The following is a 14,341-nucleotide window of genomic DNA, read 5'->3' on the forward strand; positions in this document are numbered from 1 at the left end:
CCGGTGACTCTGCTGAGGCAGAACAGAAGTGAGACAAGCATGCTTATTGGGATTGTCAATGCAAGAGCTTTCTTGTTTCAAGGGGTGGCTCTTCACATTTTAACAATTGAGCAATTAGACAAAAGGGCCCACAAAGACAACTTCAAACATGGATCGGTATACATTTGGTGCTGTGTTGTCTATATTTGTAGCTATGCATCTGAATCAGTCATATTCTATGGTATACGGTAAAGAAGTTAGCCATGCTGTTTAATGTTAGTGACATTGTATGTCATTTGGTTGGGAAGGCATAAACTTCATCCCTCTCAATATTTAGAAGTTGATTCAAGGTCACACTTAATCTTATAGAGTCCAAAACTCTACATAGACTATAATACTCCAGAGAAAAGATACATAGATTTTTTACCGATGTTTCACCTGTATGTAAAAGCAATTAAGCATGTTTACATGCAGTAAGCTGTATACATATACTGGAAAACATTTTTCGCTCTTTCTGTGAGGCTTTTGGGAAATTTTAGGAAAACTGATCTGCTCATAGCTATCCTTGGAGTGACTAGCTTCTTATCTTCTGCTAGTGAATACCAAAAATGGCTGTTTGGAACAATTATTGCAAAGAAATGAACCTTTTAAGTCCTGAGAAAATTGGCTTGATTTTTTTCAAAAGCAGTGGAAGAAAAAAAGAAAAGAAATACTATGTAAAAAAAAAAAAAGCAAACAAGACTTGAAAAAAGTGCTTTAAAAAATTATAATAATTCTGTAATATTTTAAATATGGAATTATGATTATTTCCCCCCTAGCTTTTTTCTTTTTCTCCAAGACATTTTTAAGGTTTATATACTTTTAAAAGGCATCTGAAAGCAGCACAGGAAAAGTGATGTCACTCCAGGTTTCATAGGGTTAATTGTACAAGTGTAGAGGATGGACTCTATTCCTACGTGTGATTTACGGTTAAATGAAATGGCAAACAAATTACATTTTTGAGAGGCTGAGATTCTATAATGAAGATAGAGGACAGGATTTGGAAACTGTACTGAAATTCTTTCAGGCTAAGAAAAATGTAATAATATTTTTAGATAAAGCACCTTACTTTGAATAATCCTCTTTTTCTGTATACATAAACTCCTTTGTATTCTGTTTTAAAAACACATTGAACTAATCTCTCATTCTATGGCCACTGTTACATATCGTTACATTGACAGGATTTAAAAGAGGCAAATTGGTGCATAAAATTGGTGATGTTTGATGCTCAAAATGTTCTTTTCCACATGTGAATCAGTGCGATAGGTGATGTTCATTATGACAAAAAAAGTCGTCTGTCTCTGAGTTTAAGCACTTGACCTTCTCTCTCCAAACAGCCCTCAGATCGTAACTTGATCATAACAATATCCTATGATTTATATAAACAGATGATATACATTCTCAGTGATCTAATTTCAACTTTAAATTAGTTTGAATCTTGAGAGTCTTTTTTCTGTCACAAATCTATAATTCCCATAGCTGCCAGGAGACAAGCCAATGATCAAGTGTTCAATTCAAGATTCTTTATTCATCCATGATTCATTACTGGGAATGACTCTAAAGAAGGTTAATTAAATGTTATCAAAATAAAAGTTTGAATAAAGTTTGTTTAAGGTAGCCTTGAATATTCTCAATATGTATTATTCTTATTGTGACAGCAGGTACCTCGTTGAACAGCAACCATGAGCTACTTAATACCAGCAAATTAAGACATTTACAATCTCCATGTCTTTTCATAAATATCGTAACAGTTTCTTTTTGAAGAAAAAAAAGGCTAAATGTCAGTAGTGCTGGAACATATAATAATTGTACTTTGATCATAAAAGGAGGAAAATCATTGGGAAACTAAATTCAAGATGCTTATTGTGTAATTTTGAGTGTTTGATCTCAGTGACACTTACCTACAAAATGCATTGTTGACACAAGTTATTGCCCCTAAAAAGTAGTGTTCATGGTCAAATAGACATAATAAATGTTAACTCAGAACAAAAATTACCTCATGAACCCTAACCCATTTAAATTTAAAGCAGTAGTTGGTAACGTTTATTATTTAAAAAACTTTTGTTATATTTGCTAAAGCTGTCTCTATAACCACACAGCAGTAAATGTGACAATACAAATAATGTGAAAATCACACTCCTCTGTCTACTTTTTTGCCCTGAAGTGCCTTTAATGGCCTTACTGCAATGAAAACAAGTGAACAAAAGCAAGAGCCGAGGAGTCTCTGATGCAACTGTCAATCACAACTCGTGAACTACGGTCAAACTGTCAAACGAGGCAGCGCTGATGACATATAAATCATGATTGTCACTACACTCTTGCCTCAAATGTTTTCAGAAGCATATTATAGTGTACTGTTTAGCTGTAAAATAAAAAACGTTTGTGACCTGGCTGCTGTGTTGGAAACTGTTGACTGAAGGACCCCCCGACATAAAACCCTCTTATTTTACAGCTTAACAGGACACAATGTTATTTCTATACAAGTTACCAACTGTAGCTTTCATTGTAAGATACAATGAAAAAATGAATCAAGTCAACAGGGGTTCCCCATGCATCGTCCAACAGCACGCGGCCCTTTTGACTGATGAAGGCACCGGGGTGTTTAAACGTCTGTTTGCACAATTAAAGGCTGTAAACTGATCAGTATGCTGGGATGTTGTTGTTATTTAAATATATGTGCTTCATCCACAAGGCCACCATGACACCAGCCAAAGTGTCTGTGAGAAACAGATTTGTGCTTAAAACGTACAGACTTTTCTTTTGTGATTATTTTCTCTTTTTTAATTTGTAATCTATTGCAAACATCCAATAAAAGCTTTCAGATGAAAGAGGTGAAATCAAATAATGACAGAGGTTGAAGCGAGCGTGTGAATGTAGGGAGAACGTCACTGGCGATATGAAAGAGCGCTCGGCTGAGATCTGCCTTTTATGTGCCTAAAATGCTCTCAGATCTGGATTAATCTGTCATTAGTGGGACAGACAACAAACACTTAAAAGAAAGCGATACGGGCTGCTTCAGACAGAGGAGAGAGCAGCAGCAGGCACTGTCAAAACATGGTGGAACATGCCTGTGTGGAACATGTAAGCAACTGGAAGTGTCTGGGGCCAAATTATACGCATTTGATGATGAAAGAGGGGATAGTTAGAAGATGATCCCTTTGAGTTACCAGCTTCCTCTGAGAGATTTCTCTTAATTTGACTTTCTACGGACAACATTTTGCCATATAATCTGCCTCTTAATCATATTCAAGGTTTCATATAACAGAAACTGTACCTGAAATTTTGGCCCTGGTTGGTTTTGTCTTGTAACAAAAATCCTCCTGTGGGCCCCAACAAAATGCGAAAAATTAAACATTAGGGAAAATTGATGCAAACATCTAATGTTAACAGGTGGTCTGTAGTAGGGGTCACACCTTTAGTACTGGCATGGCAGTTACCTTAATTTGTTCATCAGAAGCCATTTTTGCAAAGAGATTGCTCCATAGGGCTGAACCAAACAACGGCAGTGTTATGTTGCACCAGTGTGTGATGTTAGATAGCATACCAGCGTCCCGGAAGCAAAAGACGCATGGTGGGTGAGAATTCTAACACAACAGTGTGGTATATAGCATACACAGTGGCGGAGCTTTCTAAACAATAACAATGGCATAACATCCCAATGACAATCACAGAAGGTCTCTGTTAATTTATTGAATATTGTCCTCTGTTTAGAAGATAAGAAACTCCCAACCACATTATTTTTCAAATCTGCAGACATTTTCAGATGCTGTTCTTCTTCTTTGAGTTAGCTGCTAACTGCTGCTAGCTGCTTTTTAAATCCCTGGAGTGGAAAGTATTTCGAAAGCTTGAGAGAAAGACAAAATGAAAAGGAAAAAGGCATACAGGGTGTAGTTTAAAAAAAAAGAAAGAAGAGGACAAAATTTGAAATTCTGAAAATTTGCACACACCATAGTCTTTTATATGATTGATTGATTTTATTTTAAAATTTTTTAGCTAGATGACCTAAAGATGAAGATGCAACTGCCTGGGACAGACTCGAAAAAAATCCTGTTGCAGATGTATGATGATCATTTCTCGTGACGAGAGAGAGAGAGACAGAGAGAGAGGCACATAGATACCATGTGTCAGTTTCTGCGTCTCAACAGAAACGGGGCAGGCAGATGTTGCGCATTATGTACCAGTCTACTGCCTCTAAAATTGTTCCGCAAATGAGGATCTTAATGAGAGGCAGTGTTCGTGGGTCAAGGAACAGCCTAATCATGCTAAGTCAATTGCATCTTTTCTCTTTGTGTGTGTGCATGTGTGTGTGTGTGTGTGTGCTTGTGTGTGTGTGTGTGTGTGTGTGTGTGTGTGTGTGTGTGTGTGGCAGTGAGCAGATGAACCAACATTTGTCTGACTGAAGACGAATGCCAGTCCTCATATTTCTTCATTTTCCTCTCTCACCCTGTGCTCCAAATCTGGCTGGACACTTAAGTACATTAGCCACACAATATGGAGTTGTCTTGTCTCACCGGTGAAACAGATGTCAAACTCGTGTCTTTGTTCATGTTCCATCGCTTGCATCTAGTCCTCAAAGCTCCCACTATGAACTCAGAGTCAGAATGTATCGAGCATAACGTCTTTGACCTCACAGCAGGTCATTAAAAACATATAGAATCGGGCAAATATCAAACGGGGTGAGCTATAAGTGTGTCTATTAAAATAAAAACAACATTTTAAACATAAACTCCTGTATAAAGATCAATATCATGTCTCAATGTCTCTTTGCCGTCATTCGTGTGGCTGTTGAGCGTTGATATAACAGCAGGGATTTATAGCCTTGTAAAACAGCCCTTGCAGACACAGGGGAACTCGGTCTATATATTCTATATATGTCTGTGTGTGTAATAGCTCAAAAATCTCCCTAACACTGACATGTTGCCATTTTCCATCAATGTTTCTGTAATTTGACACGTTATTGTTTCACCTTTGATTTCCAATGACATTGCTGTTACTTTAAGGCTCTGTATAAATAAAATATGGACATGACATACTGTGCATAGTCTTCTTCTTAAGAAGTTGTTTATGTTTTTTAGTACATTTAAAGATACAAGTGCAAGAGAGTATTTGTTTTTAAACGTGTGTGCAGAATAGGAAGAACTAAAAAAAAAGCATGTCTTTTTTATGTTTACCTTTTCCAGTATTTTGACTGTACCCTAATTATAATGCTTGAAGAGGACCTTGTCCCCACTAGCATTTTCACTTAGGGAGGAGAAAGCACAGGTGTTACTAGGGGTGAATTATGAGACAATGGGCCCCTGGGCATAGATACACAAAAGGCCCCACCACCTCTCCAACACAGAAGCAAACACACAGACTTTGAGGTGTTGTTGCCTCTTTATTTGCGTGGCTTTGTGGTCATTATGCATCTTTTTATGGTTCTGTGTCTCTTTTTTCATGTATGTCTCCCTGTTGATGATTTGTGTGCCTTTTGGTGATTGTTTGTCTCTTTGAGGTAATTTTCAGGCCTACCTGTGCCTGGCAGGCCTGATCAGTAAACCATCCATGACTGATGGAATGAAATAAAGAACGAAATTCAACCATCATTAATTATATTATTCACACCTGAACTTCTCGTATTGTGGACTGTCAAAATATACTCTGTAAAAACTGTAAAATGACGCAAATGAGTTTGATACTTCATTAATTTGATAGTTTCCTGATTACTTGCAAAAACATGTAAGTTAGGTGGATATAAGACCCTGAATAGCATAATAACATGGCCTGCTTCTTACTGGAAAGGATGCAAATTTATAGTTTTGCACTGGATATGGTGGGATAGGCTCAAAAGTGAGAAGTGGGAAGAGAAAACAAATGGACCACTGCACAGACTGAAGCATATTCTCCATCTACAGCATTGGATTATTAAGAATTCTTTCACATATAAGGTTTTTATAATTTAGAGCCTATATATTTGACTCATGGTGGTTCACGCTTGATCTTAATTGTTGCTCAGAGATGGTCTTGGTTAGCTAAAATATGCTTCTGATGAGAGCCCAGTGGAAGAGATGGTCTGTTTGAAGACGTCACCAGCAGGGTGATTTAATGTCAACTTCTCTGGACCCTATATAGCAAACATGGATGCTGTTCCTGGAAATCAGTCACTGGTGTGGTATTTAATGACGTCAAACCCTGCATGCACATGATTTATATTATTTGTTTATCCTTCCTTATTATTATCCTACTATAGCCAGTGCTGACAGTTACTTTTGAAATGTAGTAGTTTACAGATTACTAGTTACTCTGTTTGAAATTTGTAATGCTATTATTTTAAGCACATTATTTAAGTAATATAACATATTACATTTGATACCTAAAATACCTTTTCCAACAAATGTTTAAATCTGGCAATAAAGCTGAAAAATGTCCTGAAATAGGCTATGCCAAAATAAGGCAATCCTGCATGGCGAAAAGTGGCACAGGAACTGAATGAATGTTAAATTCTACATATAAACATTTTACTGAAAAGAATATAGACCTTCTCACACGTAACCCCATTTAATCACAAACATTTTGATTTGTAACTGTGATTTAATTACATACTTTTCTAAGTAAATCTAATGCATTACAACTATGTTTCTTTGTAATTTAATTAAATGTAACTAGTTATATGTAACTAGAGTAACTAGTCACAAACACTAGAGCTCAAATGTATAAATAAATAAATAAATAAATACATCAATTAATATTGTTCTTGCATAATAACAATAATAATAATATTTCATCATTATTATTACTATTATTTAGGATTCATTTGTGGAGCTTTTCCAAACTTTTTTAAATCCAAAGCGTCCGATCAGATAAGCTTAAGAACTGAATGTACATATTTTAAGTTGCTTTACTAGATAGGAAAATAAATAAAATAAAATAAAAATAATTTAAAGAAAGAAGTAAAGTAAAGTAAAATAAATACATAGAGGTTGTGAAAAGCGTGTTAGGGCCACTTGAAACAGCCAGTGGGACTCCTTACGGTACCCGGACCAGCATTTGGAAACCACTGCATTCGGATCACTTCCGTACGTCAATGGTTACTGTCGTAAAATGGCGTGCGGCGCGGATGAGGGACGGAAACGGAAAACAGCGGGCTTGTTTGAAAGAAGGAAAGCGTTTCGGTAGTTATTGACAACGGTGTGATTTCACTGAGGAAGTTTGTTTGGGTTTTGTAGCAAACACGACAAATAGTACTTTTAATGGATACTGTAACCAGTTCGCGTAAACTCTGCCGTTGGACCACGCAGTGACGTTGTCCTGATTTAACGCGGAAGGCTGTCAACAGCGGACAAGAGAAAATATGAGCGTTAGTTCAGCGGCTAATGTTAGCTAAGATAGCAACAGTAGCAGTGTGTTGTATTAACGAAGAGCAACAGCTGCTGCTACAGTGTTGATATCGTCTCGGTTAACAAGTTATTGAAACGGGTAAGAGGCAAACTGTGTTCACTTTTCCCTAAAAAGTGTCCTGTGAGCTTGAATGTGTCAGTCTGCGAGTGTGCTAAAGACATGCAAGTTAACGTTAGCTAAAGTCAGATGATACAAACGATTTGTAGCTCTTAAATTGTTTGTCGATATTGCTTAAAAAAAAACTCGCTTCCAAACTGTTATGTCATCGCCCATTAAATACGAAGGGCTTACACGCCGATGACCGTTCAATCTGTATATCCATAAGTTTTTACAGTGTCCATACTGATCTCAGTTGTTACTTTGCTTCCTTTTCAGTCCCAAAATGTCCTCCAAAGACGACTCTCGCATCCTTGTTTTGGAGGAGCAAGTGAAGACTTTATCAGATGAGTTAATGCAATGCCAGGTGTGTATAAATGTGTACCACAACAGACGTAAATACACTGCTGGATTGTGTATGTCCTGGATTAAATATATCGTATTGTAGGAAATACAAATTGTTAAGGTTTGCTTCATTATAACCTGGACACCGTGATAACATGAAAGTGCTCTAAAATAGTGAAATTTATTGAATGAACTGATAACAGCAAGTTCAAGCAGCAACAAGCACGTCCAGCCATGTTGACAATTGTTTGCTCAGTATGAGAAATATTTTATTTGTCTGTTTGTAAACAAACTGTTATTTTCATATATCTGAGCTTAACATGAGCCTGATTATAAGAAAATATATTCTTGATAAAATTTCATAGCTTAGCCAGCCATTACCACAAACACTTGTAATTTATTTTAAAGATATGTAGAGCTACATTTAACAGTTTCCAGCACATCTTGCTCCACAGCGCTTGCTTTGTGCAGAGCTTTCTTGCTTTTTTAGTTTTTGCACTTTAACCAGACAATAAATACCCACTTTATTAAATTCCAGACTGTTATGGCTCACAGTTGACAGTTGAAACTGAGAGCATATCCAGTATAGCTTGATTAGTTATGATTTAAAGATAACTTGCATGAAGCATAATTTTATTGTTTTGTCACTACTGTTCAGCTGCAAAACTTTTAAATGCCCTGACCACACTTCATTCAATGTTAAGCAAAGACAGTAAATAATGTGCAGCACATATCTGCTCCCAGGGTGCATTTGAATAAAATGCCTCTCCTTTCATATTTATTCAAATAAATACAAACACAGATACAGAAATTTCATATGAGCAGATATGAGAACCTTTCATCTTCACTTTGTGAGTCAGTGATTGAGGGAGGCTGTCCTTGCATACTCACCACCAGGTGGTGCCTAATAACATCAGTGAACTCAACCCAGCATTGCTCACTTTGCATATTCACAGCACCTTGCTATACAGGTAGGTAGACAGTTGTAGGGTTCAGCAGATGATGTGTTACATTTGAGATTTTATTGGACTATAGATTCTACACATGGAGCAGGAGCATTTGTTGTGCTCTTTGGATATAACCACATGTGTGCATGTTACCTTATTTATCCTGTGTATAAAGAATGCATTTTGTAGTTAACATATCAGAGTTTACTCAGAACAAGAAGTGTGACACCTTCATAGCTCCCGAAACTAGGCACCTTTACAAGCTTTTATAGTAGTGTAAATCCATGCATGCACTTTCATAATTCAGTGAACCAAAAAACTTCGCTGATGTTCTTCCAATTCCCTGTTTTGAATATGTATTATTAACAGCTTAATTCTGTAGACCCTTATTTTTGGGTCATTTCTTATGTCATTGCTCATTATCGTCTTCCCATGTTATCAGTAGACATCAAGCCAATTACTGAGGTCTTATAGGGTTAACCAATCCTGCTTTAAACCTTCCTCATTAATATACAGACTCAAAAATGCAGATATTTATTTGTCTATGTCCTATTTAATTAAGAACCTTTCACTGTTTGTTTATCATATTTTGAATTCATTTCTGTATTAATTGATTTGTTACCATATTTATTCGTTTACCTCTGTATTTAGTCTTACATTTATTTATTTATTGATAATTAAGTTGTTTTTTTTGGCCTTGTACCTGCTGCCCTGCATTGAACTGACACTGAGGCCATCCTTGGTGGTCCTGTCTAGAGCAGAACATCAGTGATTCTGTCTATCTAATAGGAACCTTTAATTGTGCAGCGTACCATTTAAATAGTGACATTTGAATACCACTGATGTCTAAAGTCTCTGGCAAGATGTACTTCAGGACAGCCATTAACTACAAAGAGTCTCATCTGTCGACCAGCAAATGTTCCTACTAGACCATGCTAATTTTATTAATATGTGGCTGGATTCCAGTGGCTTCTCTGGTATGTTTAGCCCATGGTGTTTCAGTGTCTAGATTCAAAATGAATAATTCAGCCATCATCAAACACACATTCAATGCATCTTTAAGTACACATATGGCAGAGGGGAGAGCTTGATGAGGGTCCTGATTGAACACTTGTGTGTGCAAAGGCTAATGGCAGCCAAAGGCCAGGCAGAGGGAGACCACCTATTTCAAGTCAACCACACTGTTAAATTTCATCGTTAGCTGCATTGCAGGGCTGATATGGTGAGATCTCTATCCTCGCTCACCCTGCTCCCACTCTGTATACACACACACACGCACATACACTTATGCACAGATGCATACAGAGACAGAGATCTACAGTCCTTCTACTTATGTGTTCAGCTCATGGTCTTATCAAGGTCTGCTTCTGCCATTTTAGTAAATAATTGATTAGACACTTTTGAAAAGGGGGTTAAAATTCATGTACTAATTGGAGACCAGTAGAATCCAGTGGGAGGGATGACTTTTATCTTATGATGATGTGAACATAATTTATCAGATAATTTTATATTAAGTCGATTTGGTATAATTCTGTCTTTTAATGTCAGAAAATGTAGTTTTTAGATGTCCCTCATTAAATGTAATGTAGCTTAAAAATGTTTGAAAAAAACAGCGAGACAATTTGAATTGGAAATGTGTCAGGGGCTGGCTGGGTTTCTCCACTTGAAGATGACTCTCTCTGTCATCAGTTTTGAGTTTCTTTGGGGCTAGTTACTTCAGAGTTGTGGTGAAAAACATATCTGGAGCGCAATTGATTAATAAAGAAAATGCAAGCTCCACTGCTGTGTTTTGATTTGGATCCCAGCTCTCCCCAGTCATGAATAGTGCATAATGACAAGTGTCAATGCTGGCTCCCCTTGAGTCGAAGGTCACATCTCAGCGATGAAAATTCCTGTTAAGATAGGCTCATGATTAGAGAGGGCAGACCAGATCAAAAACTATGTTGTACAAGATATTTAAATTATTGATTGACTACCCCTTCTGTCGTATGCTAATGTCATTGAGCATGCTATTTATTTTTTTGTTTTTCAGTGAGATTTGCTGTGGCTTTCCGTGCAGCATTTGAGACAAACTTATCAAAAGCTATTTATCTCAATTAGGAACTACAGCTGTTGACTCACTGAATCCTTTATTTTCACAGGCAGACAAGGAGTTTGTGTGGTCCCTATGGAAACGCCTGCAAGTGGCAAATCCAGACTTGACCCAGGCTGTCAGTCTAGTGGTTGAGCGGTGAGTAGATTCATATTTCAAATTGCTACCTGAGAGGCTCAATAGCTGAAAATTCCTTTATCTCACAAGTGAAGAGAAATATGTGTGAAAGTCGTTCAAGGGGTGTTTAAGGCACCTTGGCCATTCTACTGGGGTTACGACGGAATCTGGTGCAGATGCTGATTTAAGCCTTCTTATCCCCGGTCTAGCAGTTCAACCATGGAAACCCTTTTAATGAAAACACTCCTCCGCCGCACCCATTCTGGACAGTTGAAACACTCCTGCCAAATACTTGTCTTTATCGGATAAATTGTGAGATTGAATATGACCTCCTTTGCAGGGTGGCTAAGCTGCACCAAACACAGTGGCATGGGAACTTTCAGAAAAGAACAGAGGTTCAGGCCTTTTCACAGCTGATGCACACAGTTGGATAAATTTAATTTATTCCTCTTTGTTAGAAAAAAACCCACATTTGACTTTAAATGATCTTTGATGCTTGTATCACTGCAGTTTGAACAATGGTGGTTTTTACCATTTACATATGTTGAAAGGAATATGGGGGTGGTATCGCCCCGTTATGCCACCTCGCCATTCTGTATAAAAGGTGTGATTGCATAATGAGGGGACAGAGCTGTCTTGTCTTTAAGACAGAAAATGAGGTTGTAACAGTGCCAAATTAAGTTCTATGTAAAAAAGGACAGCCAGCAGGACGGGATCATGGGCAGGCTATTTTGACAGCATGTTATGTGTGCGTCCCGCCGAGGAGATTTAAAAAGCAACTAGAAGCTGTTAGGGGCTTACTTGAAAAAGAACAGAAGCTGAAAATGTTCACAGTTTGAGATAACAATGACATTTGAGAGATCCTTACCCTCTGAGTGGAGGATGAGATCAGCCGCCATAAAACAGAGACAGTAAAGGTAAATTATTATTATTGCATTTTATGTCATTGTTGTTGTTTAGAGAGGGCTGCCAACACTTATGTTACATGTCACACTAGAGGCTGACACTTTTGCGTTAAATGTCCCGCTTGTCACACCACTTTTGCTTTCACGATGCTGGCATGCTGTTTAAAATCTGCCGTTGGTTGGTTGTGTTTAAAAATGCAAAGGCAGAATAAAGAATGGGCTTTTTAGTGCCTCTTGAATGCTATAATTTTGTAAAATGGGCTTCTGTCGCCACGCTGTCGCTCTTCTTCTCTTTCTGAGGTCTTCATCCTCTATAACATCCTCCTCCTCGTTGTTATAATCATACACCTGAATATATCTGACCTGCTGAAAGTAGGCTTTTTGCGTTATGGAATTATAATATGCACCCTGTTCCTTGTTTATCTTGCAGATGTACAGATTACGCCAGATTTTCTTTACTGCTTCTTGGTCAAACAACTCTCTAAAAGCCTCTTACTGATGCGAAAAGCACATAAAACAAAACCCATTCCGAAAACTTAAATGATGGATGAAAATTTTTGAGTCCGTAAACACAATTGACACATGATTTATTTCTAAATGTATGACAATTTCAGATAAAAACTATGGATTTAGTGAGAAAAGGCCTTTAGATTAGTTTTTCCTGACTTTTTGCTTTTGAGGGTTATATTTTCTCTATCGTGGGTGCATATTGGGTACATTTTGAGGTTTGCCAGTTGTTAGGAGACCTTTAATAGGGGTTAAACACAGTGCAACAGTGTGCAGAGTGTTCCTCAGCACTGTGCCTCTCATTCCTTCTTCACACCCTCTTCAGTTCCTTTATTGCCCCATAGGAAACCCATCAAAGTATGTTGGTCCGCGGAGACTAAAGGGGGAACATGCACCCAGAGAGTGTATGTGTATTGTATCACCTGATGTGCAGGAGGATATTGACATGGTAATTGTGTCGACTCCAGTCAAGCGCTGGTGCCTACTGGGAACCGCCATTCAGCCTCCCCTCCCCTTCCTGTGTGGATCTTGTAGAGTGATTGGTTGGTTGCTCAGGACATGGTGAACACAGCCCAATATACAAGGAGATGTAGCTAGGCCGGCCTGCGTTCCAGCTCCTCCGGGGACACCAGATACTTATTTCAGTGTCTGCCAGGGGAGAGGGCTGATCAGAAGAGGCAAGGAGACGAGAGAAAAGGCCTCACAGATGGGAGGTGTAGAAGGAGCAAGTGATGAGTCGAGGGAATGGGTGGCCCCTGGTGGCCTGAAGCAGTTGAAACAAACAGGTCCCCAACTGATGCCTTGTTTTTGGCTCCCCAAAAGTTCATTATGATAAAAGAGGTGCTAGTGGGCTAGAGAGAAAAGTTCAGAGTTTGGTGCAGTATCTCTCACAGATTTTCCTTTTTATTCACATCTATAATAGTTTTTTCAAAGAGTAGTTTTCATTAAAATAATACACAGAAGAAAACAAAGAACATTAATTGCTTATATGTAAATTGATCTTCTTCATTTGCCAATTACTGCAGGTGCACAAACAATTTTAAATTTACAATAGGACACAGGGACATATAACAATTTGCAAACTTTAAGTCTCTAATTGAGAAAGTATTACAGATCCAATGTAGCGCGAAAAATTATGTAAAAGTTTTGAAATTTTGTCTGTGAAAGTGTGTGGGAACCCTGTATAAAACAATTTCAGTAAATCATTTTCAAGAGGATATGGATCCTTTTAAAAGGTATCTGTTAGTCATTGAAGATGTACTTTGTAATGTCCAATTGTTCTAATCCTATAGTCTTAAGTTGTTCCACTGTAGATGAAAATTTGATTTTTCTCTCCGTTTTTCTCTAGTGAGAAGCAAAAAGCTGAGATGAAGGACAGGAAAGTGTTGGAGATCCTCCAGTCCAAAGACTACAAGATACAGGAGTTGGAACAGGTACAGTGCAGTTTGATCTAACATACTGTATCTTTCCGTGTTCAGCAAATGCCTGTTCGGTCTCAGAGATATTAATGGAGGAGAGTAATTAAACCATGTTTGAAATATTTACTTGATAGTTTAGTTTTATGCAGTTAAAATGTTTCAGAAAATATAGCAGAAATCTCTGATTGGAATACTTTTACAAACCAAATCTTATTTTTTCAAAAGGTACCACTGCATTTTACAATCTTTTATAAACTCATAATATTTGTAAGCTGCAAATTTGCTGTTGGCCTATGATCACCTCCATTTGGTCTTACTGAAAGTTAAACAGCCTCTTTGCCAGAAGTCCCAAAAGAGGGTGTTTTCTAATTAATTTCTCCCAGCCACATTTAACTACATCTCCAGACTAAACTACTGAGCTTCAAGTTATAAGATTGCTTATCTGACATTTTAATTACAAATATTTCTTTCATGTCTTTTCATGTGTCTTGTTTTTTTTGTTTAGATTATTCAAATTTA

The 14,341-nt window shown here is 37.5% G+C and overlaps 1 protein-coding gene across 1 annotated transcript in view; it reads left to right on the forward strand.

Annotated features, from left to right (window-relative positions):
- Positions 1 to 7,220: 7,220 nt before the first annotated feature.
- The window catches only part of cntln (centlein, centrosomal protein), a 103,100-nt gene continuing 95,979 nt past the window's right edge, over positions 7,221 to 14,341 (forward strand). Inside the window, exons 1-4 of the mRNA XM_042485352.1 lie at positions 7,221 to 7,473; positions 7,771 to 7,858; positions 10,925 to 11,013; positions 13,753 to 13,837. Of these exons, the coding sequence (XP_042341286.1) occupies positions 7,778 to 7,858; positions 10,925 to 11,013; positions 13,753 to 13,837 (255 nt within the window). The 5' untranslated portion in view covers positions 7,221 to 7,473; positions 7,771 to 7,777. The remainder of the gene's footprint in view (positions 7,474 to 7,770; positions 7,859 to 10,924; positions 11,014 to 13,752; positions 13,838 to 14,341) is intronic.

The sequence above is a fragment of the Plectropomus leopardus genome, chromosome 4, assembly GCF_008729295.1.
Source record: "Plectropomus leopardus isolate mb chromosome 4, YSFRI_Pleo_2.0, whole genome shotgun sequence".
Taxonomy (NCBI): Eukaryota; Metazoa; Chordata; class Actinopteri; order Perciformes; family Serranidae; genus Plectropomus; species Plectropomus leopardus.